The following is a 17,315-nucleotide window of genomic DNA, read 5'->3' on the forward strand; positions in this document are numbered from 1 at the left end:
CAGCTGAGGCATTGGAAACAATACAGCATTTTCATTTCCCAATTCTGTACGGTACCAACAGCCTGCGCTCTAGGAATTTTGATTCTAATCTAGGTTTAGCTACTGAAAACGTCGGAGTCCTTGGGCCGGAGCGGGCAGGAAGTGCCCTGCCCCACGTGCAGTCAGCCTATGGTTCCGTTTCCGGAGCACCGGGCTGGTGACATCATCACCGAGCGCCCAGCTGACTGGGCTGCGTGAGAAGACGCGATGCTCAGCAGGCTCCAGGAGCTGCGCAAGGAGGAGGAGACCCTGCTCCGGTTGAAGGCGGCACTGCACGACCAGTTGAATCGGCTCAAGGTGACCCCACAGCCCCCACCCGCCCCATCATTTTGCCCCCCTGCCACTGCGCCGAGCCTGGCTCTACCTGGCGGTCTCTCTCACCTGGCGGTTGGGGCACTGACTTGGTGGCTTACAAGCCCCGGGTGAACTTGTTTTGAGGTTATGGGCCCAGCTCTGAACCTTGATCACGTAGTAGGTTGAGGCCCAGCCATCTAATCTGCACGTTTGCTGAGTTCATTCCCACACCAGACCTCCGGGAAATGCAGGCGGTTCTCACAAGAAGGTCGACCTTCCCCGCCCACCGACCTCTTCCTCTCAAGCTCCTGCAGCTTTTGCTAGCCACTGTGTCCTGGCTTGTGTTGCCACTTGAAACAGCTCTAGTATTGCAAAAGTAGAAGAGAGACTCGCACATTCTCCCGTTGTGCAAAGAAGGGCAACGAGGCCCAGGAGAAGCGACTTGTCGCAGAGTTCGCAGTAGTTTTTCTTTCCGGAGCCATTACTGACTCCACAGCCTTGACTGGGACTAGAGAGTCAGGCCCACCAGGACCATTACCCAGGCCTGTGCGTTACCATTCACTCCCTTCAGCCCCAGTGCGATGATCCTGATACTTCGTGCTCAGCACCCTTCTTCAGGATCTTTAAGTCCAAATGAGATGAGGGTTATGGAAGCCCATTGTAAGCTGAAAAGCATTGAACACAACTATGACATATCAAAATAATAAGCACTTTTTCTCAGGACAGTTGTGTTGCCCACACTTATTCACGTTCTCATCGCACCACAGTACCTATACAGGTACCTAACGTGTGTCTTTTGATAATGAACTCCAAAGCCTAAATTTCTTTATGTTTCTGAGAACATTTCTATTTTTCATTCCCGCCTTCAGTTTCTCATTATTAGACAGATGAGCTCAAACCTAAGGCATCTGCCCTCTGTGGAATCAGAAGATGACACTTGGTTTTTTTTAAGGACTCAACTTTTGTTGTCTTCCCAGAGCCTCGAGGTCTGGGGGAGTGGAAGCCTTGGCTCAGTTGCAGCACCTCTATACTCAGGGGAAGGGGATTGGAGGCTTTCTTTGCTTATGTCCTTAGAAACCAGGGAAAGCTTAAGAGCTCTACCCTGCTCTCTAGAGCTGCAGAGAGAGCACACTGCTTTTACTTCCTCTCATGATGCCAACTTTTTAAAGCATGGGCCGTAAAATTGTCCCACATCAGTAGCCTAGTGAAATAGTAAGGAACATGTCCTTAACTCTTCTTTTCTAGGTTGAAGAACTGGCCCTCCAATCAATGATTAGTTCTAGAAGAGGGGATGAGTTGCTGTCTTCTCAAGCTGCTCAAGAACAGCCACATGATGTAAGCTTAATAAAATGTTGGAGTAGGGAGAGAATGCAAGATCCATTCTGCTGTCATGCTGCTTGGAAATAAAAAATTGTTGTAAATTATAATATTATGAAGCCCAAAGGACTCTGGGAAGTACTGATAAGAATTTTCTAGTTTGATAAACTGGCTCTTCAGTATTACTGTTTTAGGCAAGAACAGCCCAGCTGATTACACCTTGATTGATTTATTAATTAGGTACTTATATTGCCTATACCATCCTAGCCATCTCTCTTCTCAAGTTATTTTAATGAACACAGGAGAGTAGAGATCTTTGCAGGAACATGTCAGACCTCTTGCTCTGTGAATAAGTTAGTTTGGGGTTCAGAAATAATGTGGCTTCAACTACAAAACATGATGCTGAAAAGTTGAGTTCTAGGCTTTATCGTATCATCATCTTGCCAAATGCACTCACTTAAATCAGTAAAATCATCATCTTTCTAAATATACCATATTTGAACAGTTCTCCCAGTTGTGTGTGAAGCCTTTTAAATCCATTTGGAAGTACATCTAAGCCAGTGTAATTCTTATGTGAGGACCATGTTTGTAAATCAGGTAACATTCTGTCAAATCTTGGGCATTTAACCTCCCATTTTAGCAGTGCAGGTTGGAGGGGAGGCTGAGGTAGAATTTAGAGAAACAGGAATGTGGTCATACCTCTTAGTGGTAAATACTGGGAATGAATACACAATTGAAATTTGGGTTTAAACCATTTTTTAAAATTTGCTGTTTTGAGGCCAGTGTCCTTCCTACTAATCCATAATGTCCTTGGCTTAAGCAGATGTTGGTGCATGTAGACAATGAAGCATCAATCAACCAAACTGCACTGGAGTTGGGCACAAGGAGCCATGTGACAGAAGAGGAGGAGGAGGAAGAGGAAGAAGAATCATCAGATTCCTGAAGTGGGGAAAGAGCCAGGATAAGTTGTACAAATTAAATTTCCAAGTCTCTGAAACTTTCTTGCAAAAATTCTTGCAATGGGCCCTCTATGGTCTGCTTTAAAGAGAAGCAAGAACTTTAGAAGGATGTGTACTTGTAAAAATGGTACCATCAATAATTCAAGTTTCAGAATGCTTTAACAAAAATTAGTAACACATAGAAAAGCAAAGATGCAATGTCTTAGCATTGAGCAATATGGGTGGTGCTGTGTCTGTATTCTGCTCAGATCCAGTAATTGTATTCAAAACAGAAGATTTCCTCTGAAGTGCTATTGAGAAAGTCTGACATTTGCCAAAAGGGCAGAGTGTAAGTACAAGCCAGCCTTTGCAATCAACAATGCCTCTTGTAAGCAAACCAATTTAAGGCTGTTTGCATACCCTTTAATCCTTGTAAGCATAGACAAAGTCTAGGAAAGAAAGATGACAGGAGGACAGAAGGTCACTTGAGAGCACAAGCTGACATCTCTCAATGACGTTCTAAAACACTGCCCACTACAGACTGTTTCATGTGGCTGTCATCACATCTGGGTTGCAACATCACTGATAACGTGCTTAGAAATGAATTAGATGAGTAGCCATCATGCAGCTGCTGGTTTCCAGATAGCAACAAGGAAACAGATCAGTTCCTCACCTGGGGAAAACAGTGCAGCAGGATGGTTTAAGACCCACTTCTGGACTTAGAAGGAAATGTGTCATTAATGAAGGAATCACTATGCTTGGGAGACTGGATTTTTATAATAAAGAGATGATAGTTACAGAATAAGTGTTGTTGAAACTTGGTTTTTGAAGTTGAGATTTCTGCATACTCTTTCTCACTGAATGTACTGGTTAGATATTTAACTTTATAAAAGTAACTTGCCCTGTCCATGCAACAGAAAAGCCAAACACAAAGAACCTCCTCAAGCAGAACTTCTTATGTAACTGTTCCAGAAGAGAATGTAACTATTCCAGAAGAGAACATGGGTATGTTAATCAACGTTTCATTGATGTTATTTTGAGCTAGTCTCACAGGAAGTTTAAATGAACATGTTTCTTGGAAAACACAGTGTGAAGATAGTTTTGCATCAAGGAAAAGCATCAAGGTATATATTTTGGGGTCTAATTTAAAATACAAGCAAGGGTTTTGTAAGAGCTAGAAAACCGGCTATGAATCCTAGCTCCACTGTCCGTTCACTTGCCCTCTCACATCTTTGAATTCTTGCTTTTCTGTTAAATGAGGGTATTCGTACCTGCTCTACTAATTTTTACAGGTTACTCTGTGAGATGCTAATGAGATACTGAAAAATCCAACTACTGTCTCAGAAGTTTGAGGAAGGAATTTGGCATGAGGGACTTAAAACACAGCAAGAATGATTCAGAGAACATCTTTCTTGAGAATGAGATAATTCTAAGTAATTACTGGGGGGAAAAATCTGCCTCTCAAAATGTTGTATCTTTGGATGTGAAGAGAGAATTTAAAAGCAGCCCTCAAAAGATAATGAGTATGAAAACGTTCAGATCTAGATTTTAGACTCCAGGTTACACCATTCCTTCCTTCCTTAGGGGGAATTTGCCCAGTTTAATGAGACATTCTCAGTAGTGGTTGCATTTTCTGTTAGCAAAAGATAGGATCAGGAAGGTGTGGGTGTTAAACCTTAGCGTGAATGTGTACCAAAAAGTATGTTAAGACTGTTGACTTAGGACAGATTAATATCTGTCCTTTCTAGCCTCACAACAAGAAAAAATTGACTAACTGAAGCAGCAGTATCTACAACACTGACCAGTTTGAAAAATCTTGGCTATATTCCAAGCTCTGGTAGATCCAGAGTGGACCTACCTGCTCAGATTTACACAAATTTTCTTTTTATTTTTTTAATAAAGATTTTATTTACTTTTAGAGAGAGGGGAAAGGAGGGAGAAAGAGAGGAAGAGGAACATCAACGTGCGAGAGTCACTCGCTCTCAACTAGGGACCTGGCCTACAACCCAGGCCCATGCCCTGACTGGGAATCAAACCGGCAACCTCTCGGTTTGCAGGCTGGCACTCAATCAGCTGAGCCACACCAGCCAGGGCACCAAATTCTCTTTGTAATTTGAAAGTAGGCCTTTTATTTTTTTAATACATATTTACTTTGGCTTTCTATAATCTGTCCTTTCAAAGAAGAAGTCTGAAGAGGTGCTGACCAGGCAGCCTGACACAGACCTGAAATTCCAAGTCACTTTGCAAAGAAGGAAAGGGTATCAGTGGCCAGCTGAGACCTGGCTTTGTTTTTTGTGACCTCATTGCCACCTCATAGCCATAACAAAACTGGCATCAGGCACATTCCTCCTCTCCAGAAAGGAGTAGTTCAGTGTAACTAGTGAAAGGAGAAACCAGTGCACAGTGGAGTAAAGCAGCACAGACATACTGTCGCAGGGGAGGCTGCAATGCCAGCCAGGCAGTGCTGACCACCAGCAAGGTGCTCCTGTGAGCATGCTGGCTACCCCCACCTACTGCTTTTCCCATATATAATAGGTAGGATCTGTTCACAGGTCCACAGGAAAGGTGGTTAGAAGATTCACAGATAAGGGTGTTTGCTGAGAAGAACTGGACAAAGTCCAAGGCTGGAATTTCAGGAAGCCTCATTAGTCCAAAGCACCAAATTTGTCCTCACAGTGGCATTTCCACCTTCCAGCCGCCTTCCTGTCTTTATCTTTTCCCTTCACAATAATGCTTGGTTAAATCATCTGATTTCTTGTGTATTAGAAACACTGAATATCCTAACTCAAAAGTAGAAATATCTTTCAGCCTTTTAACTTGGTAGTATATTTATTAGAATAAGAGATTAGATTTGTTAAACATTTGGATTAAAGTTGTTGAAAGGATTTCCATACAATTTTTAGGCACTATACACACTGTTGTTTACAATAGCATCAGTATTTGGATTTGGGGAAAGATAAATCTCATACATTTTAATGCCTTGATACACTTGTAATGTTCAAAGTAACTCCACCATTTTAGAAACACTAATCCTAACTTAAAGAGACATATACCACTAAATATCCCACACAGAATATTTAAAAATAAATATAGAAATACAACCAGAAGTCTACAAATCATCAGAGTAGATAGACTGGTGAAGCCCCAATTATCATGGCAGTGAAGGGCTCTGACTGGATTTTGATGGAAATTGCTGAATTCTACACCAAAGGCAAAAACATAATAAAATAACATGATATACACTTTCTGATGCTCATTTTCATAGCAGCAAAGCATGCTTCACATGCACTGCCTGTGAAGGATCTTACAAGGCTCCTTCCTCAAGTAGAGAAAGTACGCCTGGCAAGAATGAAGTACCACCAAGTGTCAAAGAATCCCCAAAATACAGGTGGCTGGCCAGCCAATCACGGTGAGGGGAGAGCAGTGCAATTTTAAGTAAAAATGACTACCCACAGTCACCAAAGTTTCACTGTAATTCAATGTTGCGCATGATTTGATCATCAACATACACAAAAATAGCCCCAAGCACAAAGCCAATCCACTTAGGGGAATAATAATAAGAATAAAGACAGTTGTATTAAAAATGACACGAATAGGATTTTGGCACATGCTGTGTTCTTCATCCTTTGTCATATGTAAAATGCATGTCTGAACAGAGGCATGGGAAATAGGCCCAAAAGCAACGTGACACGCCACTGGGCAGGGGACTTGCTCTTTGCTGTTTCCCAAACACTTAGACACCAGCTGCGTGGGTTGGTGTGCTGGGCTGGTTAAGGCCAATGGTGGAGCAGAGCCAACCTGCAAAATCCACTTCCTCAGCATCAGATCTCTTGATAAAAGCATGAACCTACATGTGAGGAAAGAGGAAATAATGTTAAAAAATCACCATGAAGGACAATTCAAGAATCCTGTAGGTCTAGAGCTTGTGCCACTTGGAAGTAGCTCCTGGAGCCTGCTCTTGAGCAGCAGTGGGGACCAGGAAAGCAGAACGAGCTGCTGGACAAAAGACCACCTCTGCCTGGCTCTGCCAATTACACCAGCTGTGAGGCCGTGGGCAACTGGCTCACTTCCCTGGGCCTGCTCTCTCCAGCTGTGACACGGGGACAGTGGCTCTGCCGTCAGTGCCTCCAACTGTTAGATGGAACAGAGGAACTGATGGGCTTCAAAGTGCATGCTACACTGTACAGGCTCTACAGGAGACATAAGCGCAGGTATTTATAGCATTACTTCCCAACTGCCCTCTATCACCACCACCAAACGAGGAAGCAAGTGGAGAGTAGCGTGGGGAGGGCGCAAAATGTAAAGTGAGCTGGTCAGTATGAGAAAAAGACCCTGTCCCTGTGAAGGGGTGGGCTGGCCCCTTCTTTGCCTGGAACCAGGGCTGCAGGGCCACCCCAGGTTTTCCTTTAAACTGATGGGAGGACAGAGGAGACAGATATCTGGGATCCTGTAGAAGGGTCAGCTGCACTGCCCTGGTCAAGGCAGAGCAGGGAATGGACTCAGGAAGTACTAGATGGATGACAGAGAGAGGAGATAAACAGATGAAGCAGAATCTGAAATAAGTGGACTTACCATGAGTTGCTTCAAATCTGCTCTCTCTGCAGGGTTTTTTATTAAGCTTAAAGAAAAAAAGATAACATGAGAGCTATTGCCTGAAGCTGCTTCTAACTCCAATTACTTATGTTTACCTGCCTGTTCTCCCCAAACCCTGCAGGCTCTGAGGAGTGCCTGAGCCTTATTCACCTTCCTGTTCTTAGCACAATGCCATGCCCACAGCAGGTCCGTAAATGCCTGCTGAACTAAGTAAGATCAAAAGGCAATATACCAGTCCCTGTAGAGCAAGGGCCAAGAGCAGCAGCTACTGTACCAACTGCAATTGTCAGGTCACCTAAGAAGTGCAGCAGCCAACAGGATCAGAGGAGGGGAAAGAGCAAAGACATGCTCCCCAAGATGGGGTGGGAAGCCTGATAAAAATGGGGTACTCTTCCATATAACAAGGAGCCAACTTACCACTTATTCACAAAATCTTGAAATTCCAGACTGAATACTCCACTGGGCAGTTTCGGAGGAGGCTGCAAATACATGTCAACACATAAACACTGGGCTTCCTGCCCCAGCCGTCTCTCCTCCCCAACCCCTTCTGAGGAGTGCTGCTCTTACCCAGTCCAGTAAAGGCCAGGGGTGGGAGGCCAGTGGCTGGCTGCTGGGTCTCTCTGGTAGAACCGCTGGTCTCAAACCACAGTTAGAACGGGAGCCAGGTCAGTGTTCTACCACTCAGCTAATTTCTGAACAGATCACTGTTCCTCTTAAGCCTCAGTTTACCTTTCTATGAAATGAGGAAGGCTTAATGACCCTTTCCAGCTCACACTCTACAACAGATAGTGTGGCATGCAAACAACCAGCAGTTACTCAGAGCAGCAGCTACAGGCATATGCAAACCACCAGGTATAGCCCAGCCCAGACAGCACTTGTGGAAGTCACATAAGGCTAACTAGCTAACTAATAAAATATATATCCCCTTTCTGAGCCCCGAAGGAAAGAGCAAAGTTAATAAAACATTAACTGGCAGAGGGCTGGGTCTGGAATAATGTTAGCTGCACTTACACTCCAGGAATGAAGCTGTTTGCAGGCATCAGAGCAAGAACACTGGCCACAGCTCTCACCTTCCCAGGGTGCACGGTGGACATCACACAGGGCTACACAGGACAAGGCCCTGCAGTATCCTGTGTTCCACACAGCTCCTCAGGAAACGTGACCGCCCCTGTGACCTGTGCTGGGGCTGTGTGCAGCTTCCTTGTGAGCTTACCTCCAGACCCTGCCCAGGATGCCATTGCTTTGATGTGTTGCCCAAATAAACAAGTAATTTGAGACTAAAAATTAAATACTGACACTATCAAAAAAGCCCAGCCTAACTCTCTTCCCCTGATACCTTATGAGAATAGCAGGTGCATAAGCCTGATCTGAGGTCTACGACTAAAACCAAGATCTTAGGCCCACCCTGCAGATCATCCCTGCTGCTCAGGGAATATGAAGGGAACATTCAAGGGCAAAACCAGCAGGTTGGCCTCCAGAGGCCAGGCTAGCCCTGAGTAGGAGGGGGCCAGGCAAAGGAGAGACTGTGTGCCAGCAGAGTGTGAGGTGCTTGCGCCGGTCACCATGTGTCCCAGCCTCCTGGGAAGCCCAGGCAGAGGGCTGTGAGTTGGGAGAAGTAGGTGGAAAGGAAGGAATAGCAGTAGGTGGGAAGAACCTGAGATTTCATCCTGGAGCCTCAGTTTCCTCACCTGTATGAAGAGCATAACAAAACCAATTTGACCTACCTGAGCAGTGCTGAGACCTGGTTAGGAAAATGTGAAAATATGGAAGCAGTGCACACTAAGTGACTGGCAGCTGCATATATAACCTCAGGCCATTTCTTCCTTTACTGTGGCTCCCACCCAGCATCCCTCAGCTTAGGTCCCAGCAGTAGGGGATGGCTTTCCTGACTACCACAAATGCAACACACAGGGCCTTCCTCAAGTCCAAAAGCAGCCACGATCAGATCCTGACCTTCTTTTCTATGGCCCATGGTGCTTAGCCTAACACTGTACAGTCAGAAGAGAGAGGTCGCTAACCTCCCCGGCAGACAGTGACCCAGTGGTTTAGTCGGTGGTTACCAGAATCTTCCCCGTTGAGTTTGTAATAGAAAAGGGGACCTTTTTGAGCCTTTTGGGATCTGGTTTTAGAGAGCAGTAAGGAAGTACGAAAAGCTACTCCACTAGTCTCCTGAGAAGGAGGACGAGAACAGGGTGATGCCCTCTACCATGCATCCTGGCTGAGTGGGGGCCTTCAACTGCCACCCAAACATGCCAGCAGCTTACCCTGGTCCACTAACCATGCTGCTCCTGAGACCAGGGGTGCTGGCCCTGTCATCTGAAATCCTGTCCTGAGCCCCAGCCCAGCTCCTCCAGCCCTGCCCTACCCTCTCTGAGCAACCATGGAGCTTGTCCACAGCTTCCCATTCCCCTCAAACCCACCCAAATTTGATGAATGTTTATCAGTGTCTTCCTCCCTTGATCCCTTTTTTAAATTTAAACATAACTGTTATACATATTTACAAATAATACGTGTTCCTTGTATGAAAGTCAGTTAACAGCAATAAGTAAAAAAAAAAAAAAACCAACCTTTAATCACCTATAATTCCATCTGTAGTGTATTACTTTCCAGACTTTATATATGCATACATTATTTCTACACTATCGCTTTTTTATGTTTGTTGCTTTTTAATGGCACAAGACAAAACCTAATATTGCAGTTAAAAATGCATTTGCCTTGCCTCCCCTACACAACCTAAGAGTCTTCAAGACTAAGGACTTTGGATTTTCCATCTTTGGAGCCCCAGCTCATTCCTACAATGCTCAGCACATAGTAAGTGCACAAGAAATACTTGGTGAATGAAGGAATGAGAATTTAAGTGGATAAAGTGGAGGCTGCTGAATCTGCGAAAAGAGGAGGGACTCAGAGTTACCTGAAGATGAACTCTGGGGAATCCCTAGACAATTGCTGCAGTCTCTAAACCAGCCACTTGATTCCAAAAGCATGATGCACAAAGTAGAACCCACGAATCCTGAGGCCCTAGCAGCCCACACTGTGGGAACAACCCATGGGTTTCCCAATCAAATCAGCTCTGAGTTTTTTCTTATGAGGAGCAAACAGATTCTACAGTGAAGGAAGCCATGCAGTACTTACCTCATTGACTATGTAATCCAACAACTCAAAAATTGCCATGGGAGGTCGGCTGTCCATTCCATAAGCTACAGTTTTTATAAAAAGAAAGAAGAACACACTTCTCAGAAATAGAAAGGATGGTATTTGCCAATAAGAGGCTAGATGTTGAGCATGGACCCCAGGGACCAGAATAGGGTAGTGGATGATGGAGGCAGAGCAGCCACAGATCAGGCCAGAACAGAGGGGACACCAAAGGCCAGAGTAAGCCGGCTGTGGTATTAATCTGGGCTCTGCCGCATCCAAAGTTTTTGACCTTGGGCAAATCAATTGCCACTGGGCCTAGTTTTGAGTTGTATAAAGTAGAGATAATAATTACATGTGCCCTTTCTCCCTTCCTTATATTGAGAGAAACAAATGAGATGATACTAACCAACTAAAAAACTTAGTTTTAAATCTCCCTGAACTTGGGTTTTTTCCTTTTACACCCCAGAGTCACGGGCCACAGCCACCAGCCCCTTCAATGCTTCTCTTTTCATACATGCTCTCTCCCATGCGGGCCTCAGAAGGGTGAAGGCCAGCCATGTCTCCCAGATCAGACAGGGTTGTCCTCGCAGGGACTATATTAAAAGAAGACAGCTGGGTCAGAAGCTTCTGAGTGTGTGCTTTGTTTCACAGTATTTACATTCAGAGGTGGGCAGGGCTGCACAGAGCTCACCACCTTGGAATCAAGCTTGACACTTACAAGTATATGTGGCCCCAGCAAGTCAAGTGCTCTGTGCCTCAGTTTCCTCATATCTAAAATGGAGATTATAATCATAGGCGAATGCATGGAGATACAAAACAGATTAGTGGTTGCCTGGGATGGGGTGGTGGGACCTCTGAGTGCATGCTAATGGAGATGAGGTTCCTTTCTGGGGTGATGGAAATGTTCTGGAATTACATAGTGGCAATAGCTGTGATACATGGAGGAATATCCTAAAAACCACTGAACTGAACACTTTAAAATGTGCATCTTAAGTTACTTGAATTTTATCTCATTAAAAATAAGTACTTAAAAGAAAAAGAAGGAAAATGTCATGATTTTCAAAAATTAAATAATGCGTGTAAGTGCGAAGTGTAGTGCCAGGAACACAGTAGGCACGCAACAAACGGTAGAAGTGTCAATTGTAACAGTAATTTCCTACACCTACCTGGAGACTTCAGCTCTGCTTCCCCCAGTCCCAGCCTGGCACCCAGAGAAAGGGAACCAGTCTTGGGAGAGGGTACAGAGTATGAGCTCTTCAGAAATGCCCAACAGTAAGTAAGGGACCCCCACATTCCAAGCTGAGGCACACCAGGACACTCACAGCTAAGGGGCCTCCCAGGGGTCCTTGGCCTGGGTGGTGTCTCAGCCGCATCTCCCTCCACTTGGCACCCAAACATCAGCTCCAGCTCCTTGGCATCTGGAGGAGGGATGGGATACCTCCCAATCGCCATCTCCACCAGAGAGAGCCCCATGCTCCAGATGTCCGACTGCACTGAGTAATGAGTCCCCTGGAGTCTTTCTGGCTGCGGGAGAGACAGAAATGGTTACAATCACCTGTGAGCTAACCTGGGCCCACACAAAAGGAGGATGGATGAGTCCCCACGGATGCTCAAAGGAAATCTCAGGACTTCCTGCCACATTGAGACTTGCTTGCACTGCAGGGGAGTGGGCTTCCCCACAGTTCCCATCCCTGGATCTGCTGATAGATTTCATTTTCTCTCTCCAGAATTCAAATCCCTTTTTAAGATTTCCACTAACCTCTTAAATTTGGCCTCTTGCCTATCCCCAAATAATATGTTTACCAAGTCCTAGCTGGTCCCATGGCTCTGATCCCTCCTCAGTTCTCTGTCTCCCCTGTAACCTAAACAGCATCCAGCCCATCTGAACCCTGGCTGTCGCCTCAGCTGTGGTTCCAGCTTTGCCAGCCTGGCCAGTGTCTTGCATGTGTGGGGTAGCCTGTCCAGAGCCCAGGACGAGACTCATCTTGTTACTTGAGTCTGAAGCATGAAGCTTCTGGTAGATGGATCATGAATAAGATGGTGCTGTGGACAGAAAGAAGTTCTAAGCCCAGCTCTACCACTGACTCACTGTTCTTGGATAACATGAATGGCAGAGAAGGCAGAGGATATGGGGTCAGAAGACCTGGGTTCATATCTAAACTCTGGGACTTCTAAGCTACCTGATCCTGAGCCTCCATTTCTTCACCTATAAAATGGGGATGCTGATGATGGTAACAACAATAATAACAAAATACCCACTCTTCTTAGTAGGGTTATTAGAAAGGTCAAAGCAAATGAAAATGTATGTTGTGTGTTGCAAAATGCTATACAAATATGAGTAGTTGTTGGTGGGAAGAGGCGAAGGAAAAAATATATAGTGTATATAAAAGCATTATTCTAAACAGCACAGGTATTTCAAGGACTATATTTTAAAAATCTTTATTCTGACCATCACACATTTATTTAGACATCAATGACTTCTCCTGTAGGATTTTCCCCTAACTCCAAAACTGGACTATTTGGAATTGACCATATGACCACAAAAACCCAAACCACTAACAAACCCCTGGATTCAGTAAGTCCCAGAGCCTGTCAATTGATTTTGAATTTGAGAGTTGGCAGTTGAGTAGCCCGGTTTTTAGACATGCAAAGAAGCAATGAGGGCATGGCAGGGAAAGAGTAGAAGTTCTGAAGGGCCCAGGGGTTTCACATTTCTTAAGATCGTGAGTCACTGGAGTGGAGGGTGGAGAAGTGGGTCAGCATTGGCTGAGTGACACTGACAGTGACCAGAGTCATGGTGGCGTAGGCAGCAGGCAAGAAGGAATGAAGATGCGGACATGCACTTCCACGCAGTGAGGCCAGGAGCAGCTGACCTCCACCCTAAGAAGTGAGTGAGGGCATGCTGTGGAAAGAGAGACTGGCCGGCAAGAAGGAGATCTAGCTTACAATTTTGGCTGTGCAAGGTTAAGTGAGCAGCTCACTTAACCTCCCTCAAAGTAGATCTCCTCATCTCTAAAATGGGAACAATAGTCTTTACTTCCTGGGATAACTACATAGATCAAATGCGGTCACTCCAAGATGTGAAAATGCTTGAAAGACAACCCATAAAACATCCCATATGCAAAATGCCCGGAGCCTCTGTGCCCGGCCCCTGCAATCCAGGCCTGCACGCACATCCACCTCCATAGGGACCTCCGGCTCCCTCTACCGCTCCTCTACTCTGCCCTGCTCAGCATTCATCCAGTCAAGTCTCCCCTTTCTGAATCACCCTGAGGAGTATGCTAGCCATTTCCCACCCATTCAGTCAACCAAATATTCACCCACTCACCAACCATTCCCTGAGCACCCACCATGTGCCAGGCCCTGAGCCAGACCCCAGGGACAACAGACACCTATGGTCCTATCCCTTCCCCCAAAGACCTCAGTGTATGGAAATGGGAAGAGAGCAAGCTACTATTACCATGGCATGGGCACAGCCACACACAGAGCTCTGGTGGCAGTGGGAACCACCAGAGCTGGAAGCAGGAGGGTAGACCTTCGTGATGGGGTATCAGCTCAGCTAGGGCACAGACTCCAGCCAGGAGACATGCCAGGTGTGCTGCAGTGAGAGGTAGGAGCAGTTAACTGGGAGACATGCAGTGAAGAGGGAGAAAAGAGGCTGGCCTGAGGAAACAATTCTTAATAGACTCACAGCAGCTGGAGAGCTGGGAAGGGAGGTTAATGGCTGATGCTCAGGTCTCTACTTTGAGAAACCAAGGAAAGAGTAATGCCATTTACTGCTAATAGGAAAGATGGGGCAATATGGGGTGCGGCCATGTCTAGGTCTGTCGGGTTCGAAGTTCTGAAGACAATCAGAGAGAGGTGTCCAGAGAGTAGCTGGAGCTCACAATCTCTTCAGAATGGAAGCCAAGCTCTGGGAAAATCCGAGTACTAGCAATAGATCAGGCTGTGATTGGACAATCTCTTCTAGTGAGAAGAGGCCCAGAACCCCAATTATGTTCCAAGCCCTATGAAAGGAGGAGACCATCTCCTCAGGGTGGGATCACAGGTCTTCACCGATCATTCTCCCATATCCCTTAACCAGGCTCTGGCTCCGCAGGAAAGGCACCCAGCCACTTAGCTCCTGTCCCTGTCCAGACTTGAAGCTCAAAAAATGGAACCCGCTGTTCATACCGACATGTAGGACCTTGTGCCCACGAAGGAGTTGGCCATGGAGTCGATGAGCTGCCCACTGACCCCAAAGTCACAGAGCTTGATCTCCCCACGGGAGTTCACTAGGATGTTGGAAGGCTTGACATCTGCAGGGAAAAGAAAATTGAAAAGTAGGGAATTGACACAGCTCTGACTGGGAGAAGAGTCAGTGCCCTACAGACAAACTAGGTCATGAGTCACCTGACATACACCCTCCTCCATCACAGAGCCAGCCCACAGTTTGCAAATACTTTGTGAATTGTGGAAAATTGTAACACTAGGAAATTGTTACCCACCCCACCATTCTTTTGACATTGTTCCTGTAAGTGTTAACTCTAATATGTAGCTTGCAGGTAAACAGTATGTTTGTATAAGAATCCTAGGAACTAACTTCAGAAGATAGACTCTGACCTTCAGGCATCCCAGCTCTGGGAGTTTTGTTGACCTTCAACCATGAAGCCAGGATGATGTGAAGCTGGAAGATGTAAAACCAGGATGACTAAACCAGGATGACACACATTGGACCACCACTGGCCTTATCAGAATGGTCTGTGCTCATTTGCACATTGAGAACTTTTCAGCCCCTTCCCTTGATCTCTTTGTTCTGGTCCCCTCTCCCTCTTATAAAAACCTCTGCCTCCACTGAGACGTGGAGATGGGCTTTGAGACACGAGTCCCCCATCTTCCAGATGGCCAGCATCTGAATAAACAACTTTTCTTCACATCAGCACCTGCCTCTTGAGTGTTGGTTTTTGTAGTGGCAGGCAGCTGAACTTACTTTCAGTTACAACTTGACACTAAGACCCCATATTCCCCCTTGTTCAGGGTTCAAGGAAAGAGAGGAAATGACAAGCTGCTGTCAAAGAAGAACAGTGGGACAGTAAATTTCAACTCTTTAGGAATCCAGACTTGGCAAGATGACCCATGGAAGGAGTCAGTTACCATGAATAATCAAGATTTCAAAGTCTGCCCTGGTTGGCGTGGCTCAGTGGATTGACTGTAGGCCTGCAAACTGAAAGGTCACTGGTTCAATTCCTGGTCAGGGCACATGCCTGGGTTGTGGGCCAGGTCCCCAGCTGGGTATATGTAAGAGGCAACTGATCAATGTTTCTCTCCCTTTCTCTCTCCCTTCCCCTCTCTATAAAAATAAATCTTTTTTTAAAAAAAAGAAAAAAGATTTCAAACTCTGTTGCTTCAAACACTTGCTGAGGCTATAGACCAAAGACTAAAGAGGAATGGAATGGGGTTGTACTTCCTGTTTTTGACCTTGGTTACAAGCACAGAGCATGTGGGTTTCATGAATATGAGGTATGCCTGGAAAAAGTCCAACCATTGTTAATATCACAAGGACAGTTTGCGCGACATCCATGTAACCTGGCAACCAAAGAGAGTGGACTGGAATGTGCATGTGTGAACAATGACAACTTCAGTGTATTAGTCAGTGGGGGTCAGTAGACACCGTTGAGCACATGTACTGTGTGGCCACTGTATTCAAAATAAGTAAAGCAACAAATCTGCATTAAATTTTGTATTAAGCCTGAACACTCCTTTGCAGAAACTATTCAGATGACTCAGAAGTCGGCAGCTATGGGCAACTGATGATTGGGAACGTCATCACGACAATGCACCCCCTCATGCATCACATCTCGTGCAGAGTTTTTTGGCAAAATATCAAATCACCCAAGTGAGTCAGCCTCCCTACAGCCCAAACCTGGCGCCCTGCAACTTTTGGCTTCCCCAAAACTAAAATCACCTTTGAAAGGGAAGAGATTTCAGACCATTGATGAGATTCAGGAAAATATGATGGGGCAGCAGATGGTGATTGGGAAAAATCTGTGAAGTCCCAAGGTGCCTACTTTGAAGGGGACTGAAGCATCATTGTTCTATCTACAATGTTTCTTTTATCTTCTTAGGTAAATGTCTGTTTTTCATAGTACATGGCTTGATACTTTCTGGACAGACCCCTCTGTGTGGCAGTAGTTAGGAGCTGACAGGAGTCTTTCACTGAAGTCATTTCCCTAACAGCCTACAGAGTTGTGTCCACCTGTTAGTCAAGGAGAGCCGGAGAACTAGGACGGCCTGAAAAACTGCTCCTCATTGTGGCCAAGGCAGTTCTCCTAATACCAGCCCCGTCCCCCTTCCCTGCACACAGACTCTCCTCACATCGTGTCCTAGCTGCTGTCACCACTGCTAGTCCACTGGCCCTTCCCTTTGCAGAGAGAGGTAAACTTCCAAATATTTTCTTTCACAGTCCCCTCTGATTCAGACAGCTGCCCTGCAAAGTGGGCAGGCCAGGGCCAAGTACTATGCTCATTTATAGGTAGGAAAACTGAGGCTGGGACTCAGTAAATGTCCCCAGGCCAGGACTTTGTGGACATCAGCAAACATGAGACCCACTCAAGCAGGTCGCACCCAGGAACAAAGTCATAAACCATGACAGGGAATCTTTGACATAAGTAATATAGACACTATATAGAACGTCTGTAAAATCATAGAGTAAACAACAAATTCCCGTAATTCCAACCTAGCAGAACTGGTATTAACATTTTATTTTTCCCTTTGATTCTCTCATGTGAAAGCATTTATTTTTAAAGAGATTCTAACAGGCCTATTTAAGAATCTTTCCAAGAGTAAATTGGGGAAAAAAACCCAAAAACCACAACCCACCCTTTCATATTCCAGTAAGTCCTCCCCCTGCCCAACCTCTACCTAGTCCCTCATCTTCAGCCCAGGGGGGTCACGACCCCAGCTCCTGGCCAACTCCAGACTCTCTCCACTTACCATCCGCTCCAAGGGAGAGGAATGTTG

The 17,315-nt window shown here is 45.6% G+C and overlaps 2 protein-coding genes across 2 annotated transcripts in view; one reads left to right on the top strand and one right to left on the bottom strand.

The window, feature by feature from the left end:
- The first annotated feature begins 204 nt into the window (after positions 1 to 204).
- On the top strand, positions 205 to 3,393 carry SNAPC5 (small nuclear RNA activating complex polypeptide 5). The gene is made up of 3 exons (XM_054564371.1): positions 205 to 336; positions 1,579 to 1,668; positions 2,474 to 3,393. Exons 1-3 carry the CDS (start codon positions 247 to 249, stop codon positions 2,591 to 2,593), a joined length of 300 nt encoding a protein of 99 aa, XP_054420346.1. The 5' UTR covers positions 205 to 246; the 3' UTR covers positions 2,594 to 3,393.
- A 1,947-nt stretch (positions 3,394 to 5,340) lies between these two features.
- MAP2K1 (mitogen-activated protein kinase kinase 1) overlaps positions 5,341 to 17,315 on the bottom strand; it is a 72,296-nt gene continuing 60,321 nt past the window's right edge. The window contains exons 6-11 of the mRNA XM_054565246.1: positions 14,490 to 14,614; positions 11,639 to 11,840; positions 10,314 to 10,378; positions 7,599 to 7,660; positions 7,161 to 7,206; positions 5,341 to 6,435 (exon numbers count right to left, since the gene is read on the bottom strand). Coding sequence (XP_054421221.1) covers positions 6,322 to 6,435; positions 7,161 to 7,206; positions 7,599 to 7,660; positions 10,314 to 10,378; positions 11,639 to 11,840; positions 14,490 to 14,614 — 614 coding nt within the window. The 3' untranslated portion in view covers positions 5,341 to 6,321. The remainder of the gene's footprint in view (positions 6,436 to 7,160; positions 7,207 to 7,598; positions 7,661 to 10,313; positions 10,379 to 11,638; positions 11,841 to 14,489; positions 14,615 to 17,315) is intronic.

The sequence above is a fragment of the Pteronotus mesoamericanus genome, unplaced genomic scaffold, assembly GCF_021234165.1.
Source record: "Pteronotus mesoamericanus isolate MK-2021 breed Mesoamerican mustached bat unplaced genomic scaffold, CSHL_Meso_final contig_164, whole genome shotgun sequence".
NCBI classification, from domain to species: Eukaryota; Metazoa; Chordata; class Mammalia; order Chiroptera; family Mormoopidae; genus Pteronotus; species Pteronotus mesoamericanus.